The sequence below is a fragment of the Kalmanozyma brasiliensis genome (assembly GCF_000497045.1).
Source record: "Kalmanozyma brasiliensis GHG001 unplaced genomic scaffold PSEUBRA_SCAF3, whole genome shotgun sequence".
Lineage (NCBI taxonomy): Eukaryota > Fungi > Basidiomycota > Ustilaginomycetes > Ustilaginales > Kalmanozyma > Kalmanozyma brasiliensis.
In genome coordinates, this window is record NW_015961970.1 from 1,961,846 (window position 1) to 1,977,792 (window position 15,947).

General features: G+C 57.2%; 5 protein-coding genes across 5 annotated transcripts; 3 read left to right on the plus strand and 2 right to left on the minus strand.

Moving 5' to 3' along the window:
• Positions 1-818: 818 nt before the first annotated feature.
• On the minus strand, positions 819-1,391 carry PSEUBRA_004585 (uncharacterized protein; the record flags this gene model as incomplete). Its single annotated transcript, XM_016438113.1, has 1 exon — positions 819-1,391. The coding sequence occupies one exon, from the start codon at positions 1,389-1,391 to the stop codon at positions 819-821; it is 573 nt and encodes a 190-aa protein (XP_016291659.1).
• Positions 1,392-2,984: 1,593 nt separating this feature from the next.
• Positions 2,985-6,482, plus strand: PSEUBRA_004586 (RecF/RecN/SMC, N-terminal; the record flags this gene model as incomplete). The annotated part of the gene is made up of 1 exon (XM_016438095.1): positions 2,985-6,482. The coding sequence occupies one exon, from the start codon at positions 2,985-2,987 to the stop codon at positions 6,480-6,482; it is 3,498 nt and encodes a 1,165-aa protein (XP_016291660.1).
• A 144-nt stretch (positions 6,483-6,626) lies between these two features.
• PSEUBRA_004587 (Ketopantoate reductase ApbA/PanE, C-terminal) lies at positions 6,627-8,318 on the minus strand (the record flags this gene model as incomplete). The annotated part of the gene is made up of 1 exon (XM_059465332.1): positions 6,627-8,318. One exon carries the CDS (start codon positions 8,316-8,318, stop codon positions 6,627-6,629), a length of 1,692 nt encoding a protein of 563 aa, XP_059320571.1.
• Positions 8,319-9,158: 840 nt separating this feature from the next.
• Positions 9,159-12,797, plus strand: PSEUBRA_004588 (Transcription initiation factor TFIID subunit 1, domain of unknown function; the record flags this gene model as incomplete). Its single annotated transcript, XM_016438106.1, has 1 exon — positions 9,159-12,797. One exon carries the CDS (start codon positions 9,159-9,161, stop codon positions 12,795-12,797), a length of 3,639 nt encoding a protein of 1,212 aa, XP_016291662.1.
• Positions 12,798-13,171: 374 nt separating this feature from the next.
• PSEUBRA_004589 (Pre-mRNA-splicing factor Ntr2) lies at positions 13,172-15,922 on the plus strand (the record flags this gene model as incomplete). Its single annotated transcript, XM_016438108.2, has 1 exon — positions 13,172-15,922. The coding sequence occupies one exon, from the start codon at positions 13,172-13,174 to the stop codon at positions 15,920-15,922; it is 2,751 nt and encodes a 916-aa protein (XP_016291663.2).
• Between the last annotated feature and the right edge of the window lie 25 nt (positions 15,923-15,947).

Genomic DNA, 15,947 nt, shown 5'->3' on the forward strand with positions numbered 1-15,947 from the left:
AGTCGAAGCTTTTAAGAGCACATCAGTGCGGAGACACGGACAGCCAGCAGGTGGACGTCGGCGGCAAGGGCCTGCGTTACAAAGCCGAAAGGATGTGGTTGCACCTTTCCTTCTGGATCGCCGAAGAGAATGGAAGGATGTGCCGAGAGGGGGTGGCTGTGCGCTGAGAGTGCGAGGCAGATGATTCTCGAGTCGCGCAGCCTCTGCGTATCAGCTCAGTGTATGCGTCCGTGGAGCTTTGCGCCAGTCGCAGGCGTGGTGGTCGGCATCATCGACCATGACGGGTGAATCTTCCAGACTGCCAAAGCTTCAGCAAAAATGTTCGGAAAACGGGCTGGCAATTTTCAATAGCTGTTACATCGCAGGTTGTCTCAGACTCGAGGTTCCCAAAGAGTTCTGGGATGCTGCACAGGAGATGTTGATGCTCATGTCCAATTCAACATCCGCCCTCATCATGTGCTTCGGTGCTGAGACGGCTATGCAACCAGGAGCACAGACAGACTGCTTGGGGTGCCATGCACTTTGAAACATAAAGTCATTACATTCGTCGGGCTGGTATCGTTACAACATGGGAAGAGAGACAAGCAAGGTGACGACGATACAAGGAAGAGGTGTAGAGGCTGCAGAAGTACAACATGTGGATCGCCACTCGTCCAATGGTGTCGTCATACGACAAGAGCAAGAGCAGAAATGTCCGTGGCGAGCCGATGCAAGCAAATGAGCTTTGCATGAAGAACAGACGCCGTGTGCTGCTGATTCCGGCCCCTTGAAAGGGGCCGGGAATTGGCAAGGAGCTGTGCGTATCTGCTCGGGCAAGCTTAGAAGCTGTAAATGTTGTTCTCCTTGGTGGCGGCGGCGTAGTAGTGCTCGATCCTTTTCTTGAAGCGCCAGCACATGAAGTAGGCATAGACTTGCAATGCCCAATCGATGGCGAGCGAAAAGACAAAGGCGATGTAGAGGCTGTGAAAGCCGGCCGAACAGAGCCCAGATGGCATGGTGCCACTGTCGGTCCCTGCTTCTCCTGCTGTTCCCCATAGTTGACCGCCATTGTTGCATTCCCAGACGATCTTGGTCTGCTGTCTGTTGAGCTGGAAGATCATGAAGCCGGCTCGGACGGCGACAACGAGGAGAAGTGCGGGCCAAAGGAAGAAGCAGAGACGCATGAACATGTACGAGTTGTTGGCCATACCGATGGTCGTCAGAATGCAGATGGCCATGACACCCATGCCGATACCGCCGTAGATCTGGTATTCAGGGTAGTTGAAGAAAAGGAACTGTCCTTTCTGGAAGAGGAGGATCGAGCCTGCCAAGTTGTAGGCAGCGATAAAAACGTTCCACACCATGGCGCCATGGCGCAACGGGAAGACAAGGAGACAGTTGTCGCACCACATGATGGCGGTTGATGTGAAAGCTCACTATGTCAGCGCAAGTTGAAGAGCACGCGACAAAGTCAGCTCAGTCGACGCTGATGTGAGCAAGCTCAAGACGGGTGGAGAAGCTAGCTTCTCGCTGATAGCGGATGTCGTGATGTCGTTAATGTCGTGAGATGGAGGTGTCGATGAACGATCCCGGAGATGTGGGGGAGGATGAGGTGGGAAGGGAGAACGAGCGTATGGTGAGATTGGCAAATCCAGGCGGTGGAGGAGCGAGCGGAGTGCAGACGTCTGAGAGAGAAGCTGAGAAAGGCTCGCAAGGAAGCGGGAGGCTGAACGAGCTAGGTGCTGTAGGAAGAGGCGAGTCTCGCGGCGGTGAGCGGTGAGCGAAAATGCGAGGAGGGGGGCGCTATGTAACCTCAGGCAGGGTGGGAGATGGACAGGGGCCAAAATGTCGCTAGATGCATGCACAACCGCTCGAGCTGAGCGTTCTTGGCTCTGGAGAGCTCCGCTTGCTTTCCCACATGCTTCTCCTTTCTATGCTTCGTTCTCCCGACGCTGTTCAGACATGTCAGCCCCATGATGCTCCGATGGCTGAAGCTAAGGACGAAGGCGTAAGCCGCCATGGTCAGACACAGACAACGTTGCCCGTATCATTCGACAGTGTGCAGCATCGTTTCCTCTGTCGCGTCGATTGCACGTCAAGTGGCATGGCCCACACTACAGTAGACACCAAGGAGCTTCACGCGTTGCTGAACGATCCGTGCTCGAAGCCACGCAAAGGTAGAGGAACGTGCAAGCGCGACTTTGGCTCGACTATGATTCGAAAAAGCCGTGCGCACTCTGAGCGAGTGAGGTCAGTGCATCGTATGATGTGAGGATAGGAGGTCTTTTGCGTGGGAGCGTGGGAATCAGGTCCAGCGTTCCTCGTTGGGTCGTGGGTGAGTGTCATTCAAAGAAACTCCGTCAACTCCAAGCTTGTTTAGGGGTTCGAGTGTCAAACCTCATGCAGCTCGCTTAACCCCAGATCATCCCTGTCAAAATGATCTGCGTCTCCAAAAAAAGGAGGTCCCGATCTGGACGTTGCTTCCGATCGACTATCGGGAGATTTAGACTGTGTGCTCTCCGCGTCGCGCGTAAATGTGCGAGGCTGACGAGGGTTCAGACAAGCAACTCATGCACGCGCGCACACACGCCTGCCTCAGGGCAGAGGAAGGCTGCCTCCAACTCAGCCACTCTTCCAGAAAAAGTGTTGGTCTCGAAGCTCGTTGCTCTTTCCGCAATCGTTGTCTTCGACCTCCGCCTCGACCCACTCCTCCCTTCCCTCACATTTCTGTGACTCAATTGCATCGATTTAGATCAACAACAATCTGCTTTCTCAGCCGCTTGTATCTCGATACCAAAGCAGGCCTGCGACAATATCGACGACGCAGCGGGTCGACCACTCGTTGCTGCATGGTCAACTAAAGGAGATCGTCGAGGGGCCACCTCCGCAACGCGCAAGAGACACCAGGCAGCTAGTCATCGAGCTCGTCTCCCGTAGTAATACGCACGTCCGCCTCGGTCCACGCCATTTGGTCGGTCTCGATTCGCTAGCCGACACGGCCAACCATGTCGCAGAGGAAAAGGCCGTCCCAGGCCACCGACGGCGGTGGATTCACAAGCGACGAAGATGCTATCGACGCAATATCGCCCAAGCGCATGCGTCTGAATCGCACTAGCATTCTCAGCAATCGCGATGATGTTCCGGAACAATCGCAGTCTCGATCACCAGACGCAAGGAGTGCACGCAGGTCGCAGGCAACAGCACCACCGGAAGAGGATGACGGCATAGTGACGCCGGACGAGCGCGAGGAGGATCACGAAGAAGAGGAAGCGTCGGAGGAGGAAGGCACCGATGAAGAAGAAGAAGACGAGATCGACTCGCAAGCCGAAGAGGACGCACGCAGAGCTGAAGCTGGTCAAGGAACAGCACAGTCTGGCATCGTCGACAAGATCGAGCTGCGCAACTTCATGTGCCACGCCAACTTCACCATCGAATTCGGGCCCAAGCTCAATTTCGTCATGGGTCGCAACGGCAGTGGCAAGAGTACCATCCTCACCGCTCTCATGATCGCGCTCGGAGGCAAGACCAGTTCCACCAACCGCGGTTCTAGCCTCAAGGACCTCGTCAAGAAAGGCGAGACCTCCGCCACCATCACCGTCACGGTGCACAACGGGGGCAGCGATGCATTCAAGCCCGAAGCGTATGGACACTCAATTATCATTGAACGTCGCATCCTTGCGGAGGGCGGCGGTACCTGGAAGATGAAGTCCGCCAACGGCAGGGTGGTGGCAACCACAAAATCGGAGCTCGAGTCCTTCTGCGACTTTGCCAACATCCAACCCGACAACCCGATCCACATTCTCACTCAGGACACCGCTCGTCAATTCCTCGGTAGCTCCGACCCCTCCGAGATCTACAAGTTCTTCCTCGAAGGCACACAACTCAGTCAGCTTGTGCGTGAGTACAATCTCATCGAGACGCACGTTCGCAGCATGAAGTCAGCGCTTGCACTCAAGTCGGGGGCCCTCGAGCAGCTCGAGACTCTGGCGGAGCACGCATTGCAACAATGGAAGAAGGTGCGCGAGACACGTGGCTACCAGGAAAAGATTGATGCTTTAAACCGAGAATTCGTCTGGGTGCAAGTCAACGATGCCGAGAACGAGCTGCAACAGGCCGTCGAAAAGACCGAGCGGATCCGCGCCAAGCTCGTCAAATGCGATGCAAGTCTCAACAAGACCCTCGAAGCGCTCAAGAAATGCGAAGAGCGCATCGTCGAGCTCGAAAAGGAGAACACCAACTTCGACGAAGTGTTCTCGCCCATTCAGGAGCAGCATGAAGAGCTCGTGCGCAAAGACAAAGATCTCGCTCAGCAAATCAAGGCGTTCACCAGGCAGGAGCGCGAGATCAACGACAAGATCATCGATGTCAACAGGGACATCGAGAGATACGAGGACCAGATTCGCGAAGAGACCGCCAAGCTCGCCCAGGACGGTCAAACACATCGACAGCAACTCGATGAAGAACGCCAATCGGCGCAAAGGCAACGTCAAGAGCTGCAAGACGAAACGCTCGAAAAGGAAGAGCAGCAGCGCGAGCTCGAGACTCAGATAGCGGAGGCCACACAGCGCGAAGAGGACGAAGGCCAGAATCTGCGCCGCTTGAAGGACGAGTACTCGACGAAGAGCTCCCAGCTTGTTCAATTGCGCGAGAGCAGCAGGAACAGGCTCACCGCGTACGGCGGAGCGAAAGTGCCTGCACTACTGCAAGCCATCAATAGCGACAATGGCTGGAGGTCAAAGCCCATCGGTCCGCTCGGCACTCACGTCAAGCTCAAGGACATGCGCTGGCAGAGGATCCTCGAAACCGTGATGGGCAACACCCTCAACGCCTATTTCGTTTCCAATCATGCAGACCGTGTACGTTTGAAGAAGATCATGGATCGAGTCGGCATCCACCAGCCCATCGTCATTGGTACCGACGCTCTGTTCGACTACTCTTCGGGAGAGCCCAACCGCGACATCACCACCATCCTGCGAGTCCTTGACTGCGATGACGAGATTGTCAAACGTCAGCTCATCATGTCGGTTCACATCGAACGCGCGGCCCTGGTCGACAGACGTGCCGACGGCGACAGGCTGATGCGAACGCAGCCCTACAATGTTCAGGCATGCTTCTCCGCCGACATGTTCAGCATCAGCAGCGGGGCCACCGGCTCGCTCTCTACCGCCTTGCAGGACCACCGCGGCCCTCCACGTCTCTCACAGAACGTCGGCGACGCTATCCGCAAATTCGAGCACGAAGTGCAGCAGCTCGACCATGAAATCGCCGAATGTACCCAGCGCCTGCGTGACGCCAAGCAAGAAAGGGTTCGCCTGGAGCGTGCAAAGGACACCGGCAAGCGTGATCTCAACAACCTGCGAAGACGGAAGGACGATCTCCGTCAGCAGATCAGCCGGATCGATGAGCAGATGCAAGAAGCTGCGCCAGGCAACATCTCCGCACTCGAAGATGCCAAACTCGAGGTGGAGACGAACAAGGAGGTCATTCTGCAGCAGTTCCAAGACATCCAACGTCAGAAGACCGCCATCGTAGAGAGGCAGAAGCCGTCGCAGGAAGAAATGAAGGCGCTGGAAGAGCGCAGGCGTCAGTTCGAAGAGAGGATGGGCGGGATCCACACCTATCTGGTAGCGGCCGTCGCTGAACGAGTCGAGCAGATCAACAACCGCGACCACTGGCAGAGAAAGCGCGCGAGTATCGAAGCGGACGTCAAGGAGAGCGAGGCGGAGGAGACCAGGCTCGAAGCGGACCATCAGCATCTGGAGTCAGAGGCGCTCAAGTATTGCGACCGGGTCGACACCACGCGCACGCCGAAGCAGATCCAGAGGGAGATCAACGAGCTGGAGCTTCTCATGAAGAAAGCGGCCCGGGAGGCCGGGATCACTCTGGATCAAGCGGCGTCAGAGCTACAGAAGCGCAAGGATGCGCTCACAGAAGCCCAGGAAGAAGTGCACAACATGAACGAGGCCGAACGACGACTTCGCAGTTCGCTCGCGGTGCGCTATGCCAAGTGGAACTTCTTCCGTCGCTCGATCGCTTTGCGGGCCAAGAGCAACTTTGCACGCAACCTCGCGACCCGTGGCTACGAGGGCACGCTCAAGTTCAACCACAAGCTCGAGAAGCTTTCGCTCGCCGTCGATACACAGGCGCAGGACCAGTCGGCGCGGGCCACGCAGACGCAGACCCAGGGCAAGGCGCAACAGCACTCGAACAAGGGCATGTCTGGAGGCGAGCGTAGTTTCGCCACCGCCTGCCTGCTGTTGTCGCTCTGGCAGGCCATGAGCTCGCCCATCCGATGTCTCGACGAGTTTGACATCTTTATGGACCAGGTCAACAGGAGGGTGGCGTTGTCCATGATTGTCAACGAGGCGAGAGCGACGCCGCACGTGCAGTACATTATGATCACGCCGCAGGACATGCCGGATATGAAGGGCGAGCTGGACGATGTTCGAATGCTGGTGGTGAATCCGCCAGAGAGGAATGAGGGCGCTCTGGCAGGCAATTAGCTGAGGGACCGATGGTCAGTATAGTAATGGCAGTATCAATATCGCACTTTTGCAGACTGAATGTGATGAGTCACAGCGGTGAATAAAGATGCATTTGCGATGCTGTCTATGCTGATGTTACAGAGTGATCCTTCCGTTTCTTCCTCAGAATCTACCCGAGCCCGTAACCTTGCTCGTCTTCAACTTGATCATGTTGGTCAAAAGGTCGTTGGCCGTCGTGTCGATGTTGTATCCTCGGCCCAGCGCCGAGATGTAGCCGTTGATGTAGTCGATCTCGGTGCTACCTCTGCGCTTCTTGAGGTCGGCGTGCATCGAGGACCAATTGGCGGCTGTCATCCTTGCCACTCGTTGCGCCTCCTGAAACAGCGCTTGGGGCGTCAACGAAGGGTGTAGCATGGGTTCGCCTGTCTCTGTGGAGAGGATCAGCAGATCTTCTGTTGATAGACCTGCTGTTGATTTCCGCTTCGAGGCGTCAGAGGAAGACGAGAGGTGCTCGCGTACCTGCGCTTCAAGCACCATCCCCGCTTCGAGACACACCGACCACATGGCGTCCATAGCAGCAGGGTTGCCGAACAGATCGCCATTCTTGCAGTCGGCAAGCGCGGTGAGAGGGTTGATGCAGGCGTTGATGACGACTTTGCGCAACGCGCGGAGCTGAAATTCGCGAATGGGCTCCCATTCGACGTTGAGCGGGAGCGAGAGCAGACCTGCGACGGTCGCTCTCAACGTGCGAAGGTTCGGCTGGTCAGGAATGCTGCCAATCGAGAGCTTCGAAGAGAGCGAGTTCGGATCCAGCTCCTTCTGCGGGTCGGCATCTGCGTCGGGCGCAAACCTCTCCCATCCTCTCGCCTTCTTGCTCGCCGCTGATCCTATTGTCGGCAGCAGGCCACCTTTGACAGTCGCAATTGTGTGGCCAAATGGGACTTTCTCTGCCTCAAATCCCTCTGATCCTGCCCGACCGCTCGGCACGATACCGAAATGCAGTGCACCAGGACTGGCATGCATGATATCCAACGGTCCTTTCCTCCAACACCCATGCGTGGTCGAGGCCAGGATGAAGTTGGGTCGTGACTCGGGATCCTTGAAGAAGGTGTCGAAGAGCGTATCGAGTACGCCCATGCCGTTCTGGAGCAGGACAATGGTGGACCATGGGTGGATTCGGTGTCGAATGCTTTCCAAAGCCGAGAGCGTGGTGTCGCACTTGGTGGTGATGATTAAGCTGTCGATCGGACTGGCCCGTGGTTGCTGATATGTGCTTTCGAGCGTGGATATGAGCGAGATGCCACCGTCGTTATCTGGAATCGGTGTTTTCGACGAAGTTTGCTCCTGTATTGATGGGGTATCGGACGGTGACCCTGTGGGCGTACGTGATATCAAGAATCGGTCTTCCCCGTCTTCCTCTTCTTGTTGCTGCGTCTCGTTTGCACGGTTGCGCCGTACGATGGACGCAATCACATCTGTAGGACTCGAGTTGAAATCGGTCTGAAATCCACCTTCAATGTCCCTTACACCGTCTTGCTCGACGATGATCGAGTTGACATAGCGTTGCTTTGCCTGTCTCCCAAAAGCTTTCCTACGCAGATGTAGAGTGACAGACGTCTGCAATGGGTCTGGTAGCTCGGACTGGATGTAGGGCGGGTGGCTGAGCGACGAGACGATGGTGCCTTGCCTCTGTGGTGGAGCCTTGTTAGACAGGTTGGACAGCAGAAGCTCTCGCCGCGACTTGCTCGACGATGGTCCAGGTTGTAGGAGCTGTCGTTGAAGCTTGACGGAGCGCTTGAGGTGGAAGGCGATGAGAGAGCCTATCGACCCGACGCCGAGGACGTGATACCTCATGGCTGGGGGCTAGAACAGTGCCAGGGACCAGCCAAGAGCCCAGTGGCAGGGTCCAAGAACGAAACGAAAGGAGAGACAGGAAGGAGGCGTCGTCACTATCTTGAACGCATGGGGCCGAAGGTGCATAAGACAGGACCAGAGGTTGATTGCTTGAGCCGGATGCCAGAGACGCCGTGGCGTGCCGTGTGGAGAATCGATCCTCGAAGTACGAGCGACCGATTTCGAGCGAGATGTGGCGGATGCGAATTCACTCCTTGTGTGCCTGATTCTTACGGACGACGCCTGCGTATAAGCGACGGCAAGAGAGGGAGGGGCGGAGGGCGCAAGGCACTGATGGCGGCAAAGCAACACACCAGACTGAGCCGGAAGAAAGGATGAAGTAAGGAACGAGCGAGGTGGAGTCCAGTCTCTCTTTTTTGGTTTCTTCGAGCTTTCTCGGTTTGCTCAGACGAGCATGACAAATCCAGGTTGGTCGATCCGTCGTGTTAGAGCTCAAATTGGGCGGCAGACAGCTGAGTGCTTGCCAAGAGGCATAAAATGAGCGCGTCTCCCGCTTCCATGGCTCAGCCAGACCAGTATCAGATCCTCGGCAGTCGGTCAAGCCAGTGCTCACTAGCTTCACAGAGTCTTGTGACACATCCTCCTTCACATACCACTACTTTCACCCTTCTTCTCTCGACACTTGCCGACCATCGCAAACGCTGGCATAGCCTTTCGCGCTCCATGCTGCTCGTCTGAGGCGCATTGACGAGCACATCTATGCTGGCATAGCCAGCCGGATCACCTTACAGCTCACACTGGGCACGGCCGCAGTCGCCCCTAGCGCAGAGCATTGCGGTCATGGAGGACGAACAGAATGCCGCCCTGCATCTTGGCGGTCTCGCCCTTGGCAATGTGCTCCGAGACCTCGGTATCGATGAGCAGCACCAGTCTGATCTCGAACGTCTCGGCATCGCCTCGGGCAGTGGCAGGATCAAGCAGGAAGACATCTACAATGACAGATTTGCGGACGACGACAACGACTTTGGCGGCGACGCATATCACCGCAATGGCGCCTCCTCCAAAGACTGGGAGACAGAGGTCGACGATGAGATGAGGCGCGAGCGGGATGGTGAACACGACGCCGAGGAACGAGCCGAGCTTGACAGGTACTACCGACAAGGCTTGGCACAGCTCGAACAGCCAAGGGCACCGCTTCGAGGAGAGGTCGACGACTTCGACGATGATGCGAGCGAGGAAGACGAAGACGTGCCTCTTTCACAACAGCCTTCGCTGCCTCAGGCGAATGGTCATTCAACGCAGGCCAACGGCTTCTCACGGTTCGGCGAAGGCATGATCAAGGTCAAGGAAGAACGCGACGATGACAGCGACATGGCATTCTTGTCGGCGCCTCCGCACTCCTCGTCCAGCGCCGCTCCACCAGGGCGTGCGCCCTTGCTCCTACCAACCGCTCAAAGCTCACGGCAGGACTCGCCGCAAACACCGCCTCAATCCCAACAGCCGTATATGTCGGGTGCGCCGCCTGCCCGCCCTTTCGTCGATATGGAAGAAGTCAAGCAACACTTTCCCGACTTTGAGCCGGGAAAGATCCTCAACTTCACCGAGCTCTTTGCCACACGACCCTCAAAGAAGCGCAAGCTCGGTGCTCCATCCGCCAAGTTCCACATCACCCCAGAAGATGAGCTGCCGATACCCAAGTCGACAAGGGAGGAATTGGTACGGTCCTCTGTCGTCCGTCCCCACCATGCGTCCATCCTTCCTGGTCTCACCAGCGAGCTGGACCCTTCTGCAACTGGTGCTCGTCGGACGGATGCAGCTGACGATGAGATCGAGCTCGCCGTCGTTTCAACTCCGGACGTCAAAGCTGAGAAACGCAGCGCCGCTCTGGCGCCTGTCGAGCTCGATGACTGGGAAGATCGCATCGTTTGGGATCCATCGAATCTTGCTTCAACAATGCCAGAGGTTACTATCGACGTGAAGGCCGAGTTGTTGTCGGAGCCTTTGGCTACACTTGCACCGCCAGCCATCGACAAGCCCTTCAACCACGATCTCTTCAGGGGTGCATGGACTCGCAGTATCATATGGGACGCACATACAACCTTCGAGGCTTTCGACAAGCTGGTCCTCGACATGAACGACCCGCAGATGATGCTAGAGGAGGACCTCGGGCCGAAGACCAAACAGAACTCCCTTCTGCGTTCCGACGCACCTGTTGTCTCCGCAGCTGCCCAGCGCGATCTCGCAAGGCGTCAAGCAGAACTCGATCCACTCAATCTGTCGAACGACAAGTTCTACGAGCAGACGCGTGAGCACCGCCAACGTGTTCGTCAGACGCTCGGAAAGCTCGTCGTCCAACATGCATGGCCTGCCATCAAATTGCAGCTACCTTGGTACAAAACCAAGCTTACAAAAGCAGAAGCGAGATCGTTCCATCGTCCCGCCATGCAGTTCCCCACCAACATGCCCCTCCACTTCTCCAAGACCATCTCGTCCAAGAAGAAGAAGGAAGGCGCCGGCGCACGCAAAGCCAAAGATCCGAACGAGATGCTTCGCACCACGCGAGACCTGACGCTCAAGGACACTGGGCCCTACGTGCTGTACGAGTATTCGGAGGAGTATCCGCCGCTCCTCTCGAAGATTGGTATGGGCAGCCTCCTCGTCAACTACTACCGCAAGAAGGACGCCAAGGATGAGCATGTTCCGAAGATGGACATCGGAGAGCCCTACTTGCTTGACGTGGCGGATGAGTCGCCTTTCATGAAATTTGGCAATATCGAGCGAGGACAGGTGCAGCCGACGTTGTACAACAACATGATCCGCGCGCCCCTCTTCCGCCACAAGCCCGCCCATACGGATTTCCTCCTCATCCGGAGCACTACCAAGAACGAGATCCGCTACTATCTGCGAGAGATCCGCAACCTCTTTGTTGTCGGCCAGACGTACCCGGTCCAGCAAATCCCAGGACCTCACGCCCGTCTCATCACCAACAACATCAAGTATCGCCTCCAGATGATCGCGTACAAGCTCATTCAGAAGAGTCAGCGACAGCGTATCAAGATCCACCGTTTGATGCGCTACTTCCCGGACCAAAACGAGCTGCAGATGCGACAAAGGCTCAAGGAGTTCATGGAGTACAACCGCAAGGCAGGCGACGTCAATCAGGGTTTCTGGAAGCTCAAGCCACACATTGTCGTGCCAGAGGAAGCCGAGCTGCTCAAAATGCTGCCACCGGAGAACATCTGTCTCGCTGAAAGCATGCAAGTCGGTCAGCGACACTTGCTCGACTGCGGTTACACAAATACTGCCGAGGGGGACGACGACGACGAGAGCAAGATGGACATCGAGCAGCTGCTTGCGCCCTGGATCACCAGCAAGAACTTCTTGAATGCTACGCAGGGCAAGGCCATGCTCAAGTTGCACGGCGATGGTGACCCGACCGGCCGCGGCGAAGCTTTCAGCTTCATTCGAGTCTCGATGAAGGAGATCTTCGTGCGAGCCGGCGAAGACGTGGAAGAACGTCTCGCACAAGCCGAAGCAGACGCCAAGAAGAAGTCAGGTCATAAGTACAGCGTCGCCGAACAGCAGGCGGTCTACCGATCCGAGATAGACCGTATTTGGAGAGCACAGTGTCGATCGCTGTCCAATCCGGTGCCGCCAAAGGTGACCGCGGAGGACGAACGACGTGCGCTTTTGGCAGCCAACGGAGGAAAGCCCGACGCTCCTCGCAACGGCGGTCGGGGCGAGTCTGTCCGTCGAGACCGCAGTCCGAGCACCATGAGCACGGTCAACGGCGATGGTGCGGACAAGTCGAACAAGATCCTCCGCATTCGCCGCTTCATCAACGGCAAGTGGCAGCGCGAGATGGTGCGCGATCCAGCCGTCATCAACGCCTATCTCACACAACGCAAGAAGATCGAGGACGAAGCCATCGCCACCGAAGACTTGCTGCCGACCGGCGACGCAGCCATCGACATGGCGCGCATGAAGCGACTGCAGGAGGAGCTCGCACAGCGCAAGAAGAACCAAGAACGCCGTATCCAGCGCAAGAACGCCAAGGCCGCCGCAGAAGGTCTCGCGATCCCAGGCGGCTATAAGAGCTTGCTCAACAAGACCGACACCAAGCGACGCTGCGGTCGTTGTGGAGAAGTCGGTCACATGTCGACCAACACTTCTTGCCCCATGTTCCAGAAGGACGGCGGCAAGAATGGAGCAGGTGGAGCGGCAGGTGGGAGCGGCGCAGGCACACCGGGCACCCCAGCCGGCGGAGGAAGGCCAGGAATGCCTCATCTGGCCAGTGGAGGCGGCTTCTTTGGTCCTGGTATGGCCATGGGAATTGGAATCGGCAGCGCAGGACCGATGACACCTATGACTCCAACAGTGCAGACGCCAGGAGAGTCTCGGGCGCCTTCGGAGAGCCCCGCTCCAGGCAGTGGCACGCCGACGCCAGGGCTCAAGTTGAAGCTCAAGAAGAAGGCTTAACAGCAGCAAACATGCACCAAACGGCCATAGTCAAGCTCACCCATTTCGTCGTCCAGACGCCTTTTGTATTTGTATCATTGTAACTCTACGCTCATCCATGAATGTTTGAAGGTACTTGCTCTGTATTGCTCTGTGCTGAAAGAGTCCGTGAGTGAGTGTGAGTGCGAGCCTGACCATATCCGCCAGGTGTGAGTGCTTCAGGGTCCTGCGAGAATTTCGGGATCCGGACCCTATTGGTGGTGGAGGAGAACTGAGCCTTGTCTTGCGATACTTCCAGATCCCACTTCATTCCCACACACCGCATAACAACAGCACAAACGGGCCCAGCGTCTCAGAGACCGCTCCCGCTGGATTCGCATCGACGCTCGCTCAGGATGAGCGGTGGCATCGGCGGCTTTGTCAAGAGGAGCAAGCCGAGAAGCTCAGCTTCGAGGCTCAGCTCGACCTACGACGATGAAGAAGATGTCGAGGCTGTGCCGTCAAGCGTCTCCATCAAGTCGGTTACGGCAAAGGACAGTGGCATTGTATCGAGCTCGAGAGCACCCCGTCGGGCCGTTAAAGGGCTCGACAACGAAGACGAGGAAGACATCCCCAGGTCAAATGTCGTCTTCCGGTCCCGAGCAAAAGGGGCGAGGGGAACGCCATCCTCTTCCTCCGTGGCAGCCAGCAGCAGAACGGGGTTAAACTCAACATTGGCGTCAAAGCAGCGTCCTGCGGTCAGTGTCATGGTCGAAGATGATCTTGGAGATGAAGGCGATGCCTTTGAAGTCCGTCGCTCGAAACTCAACACGACAGGTAAACCGGCTAGAAGATCTGCAGCCGACACCTCATCCTCGACAGAGGCCCCAGGACGGTCGACACCGCTTCGTCCAACGACCTTCCAGTCGATTCCAACACAGACATCTGAAGTCCCTTCCAGCGCCTCGTCCGGCCTGTATACCTCCAGATACCTTGAAGAGCTACGTTCATCAACACCTACCTCGCGTTCAAGGGCACACAGTCCTACCCCGGAACAGCCTCTTGGACCAGGCACACGCATCGACGATCCCATGGTGGCGCAGACCTCTCGCATGGCGCTTGAAGACCACGGTGACGGCGACCTCGCTCGAAGCAAGTTCGCCGCTGACTTCGCACACGACGCCATTCCCAGCGAAAGCGTCATCCGCGCAGCCAAGGAGAAGCGCGCCAAGCTCCGCGCCGCCGCCGCGAACACCACCTCCTCTTCGGAAGACTTCATCTCCCTAGCGCCGTTCTCCAAGTCCTCCGCACTGAAGAAGTACGATGCGATGGAGATCGACGACGGGCCGCATCCGCACTCCAGACTGCAGCGGGAGGAAGACGAGCTGGGCGATGGCGAAGACGATTTTGCCGAGTTCACCGGCGCCACCGACCGCATACCTCTCGGCGAGAAGGCGGAGAAGGAATGGATTGACCGACAGAGGCGGGAGATGGACGCTGCTGTGCGCGGTGATTTTGATGAAGATGCCGTGGTGGAAGACGAGATGGATGAAGACGAAGAGGAGTGGGAACGGGCGCAGTTGCGACGTACGCAGAACGTGACACAGACTTCGCAGTCGAGAGAGGCTTCGCCCTTTCGATCGGCGCCAATACCTGCAGCGGTGCCGTTGCCGTCCGTTGGATCGTGCTCTACGCGGCTGGAGCTCACGGTTCGTGCGCTGGATCAGAGTACGGCTGCCAACGCGGCTGTGGTAGAATCGTCGACGAAGGAGTTGGAGACGATAGAGGCAGGTGAGGCGGAGAATAAGGTGAAAGTTGCACAGGTCGAGGACAAGGCCAGCTGGTTCAACGAGCTCGATGAATTTGTGGGCAGCTTGGCGCGGTTCATGGAGGAGAAGATCGGGAGGCTCGAGGAGGTGGAGAAGCAAGCATTGGATTTGCTATTCAAACAGAACAGTATGCACTCGAAGCGGATGGGCAGGTGGCTCGATGCAAAGCTGGAAGCGTCTCTTCAGATCAGGCTTGCGAAGAGCGCGGTGCTCAATCTCGCCGAGGAGGAAGATGACGAGATCGTACCAGGTACCGAGGAGTATGGTCTGCTGGCACCAACCGAAGCGCCACAACTGGACCGTCTGGACCCCGCCGACGAGCTCTCCTTCACCCTCGCCCAGCGCGAAATCGCCTCAACCCGCCGATCCATCTTCGCCGACGTGCAAGCAGTCGAATATGTCGACCCGGGAGCCCTCACCGGCCTGGCACCTTACGCCTTCGGCCACCTCTACCCAGAGCGCACTTCGCCGAAACCGACAGACTACGATCCGCATCCACGCAGCGTCGTTGCGCGCTTCGAATCGTGGCGTTCCCTCTATCCCGAGGAGTACGCGCAGGTGTGGGGCGGTCTCTCCCTGGCACAGATCTGGCAGTTCTATGCGCGACACGAGATGTGTCTCTGGGTACCCTTTTCTCAGCCAACACCTTCCGGAGAGGGGATGCCTTGGTATGAGGGCGCAATATGTCTACCGGAGATGGAGTGGTATAAGGGGGCATTTGGGTATGTGAAACGGGCCCACGCTGATGCACAGGCAACGGTGGGGGGCGACGACGAGGTGCTTACGACTATTATCGCTAATGTGCTCGTGGGACATTTGATTACATTGGCGAATAGGGGGGCCTTTTCGCCCTGGTTCGCAGAGCATACGCGCGAGGCGGTGGAGTCGGTCGATTGGGTGGTGAGGGCGCTGTTGGGTGCTGAGCATGTTCGGTACGTCAGCTTGGTCGAGGCGTTCTTAGACGTTTTTGGGGCTCAGATTGGGAGATTGAAGGAGGTGATGGAGACCGGGATGCATATGAAGGGTGGAGAGGAAGGAGCGAGGGCAGCGGCAGAGGTGGTGGATGCCCTGGTGCAGCGGTTGCTCAAGAACTTGGTCGCCTGGTCGAAACCAGTGGGGCTCAACGATGGCGCTGCGAGCGGGCAGTCGACGGTGCTCGTCAAGACAGTTGTGGGTCTCGTCGAGACGTTGGTATTCGACGTTCTTGAGCCCTTCCTTGCGGTAACGGGCCAAAGGGAGGTCACATTGCAAGCTCGAAGGCAGATCTTCGACGTGCTTCCATCGGAGATCGTCGCCAGGTCCGAGAGGCTCACGTTGCTTTCACAGTCTCTGAATTGATCACACTGTTGCAGACAAACATCTG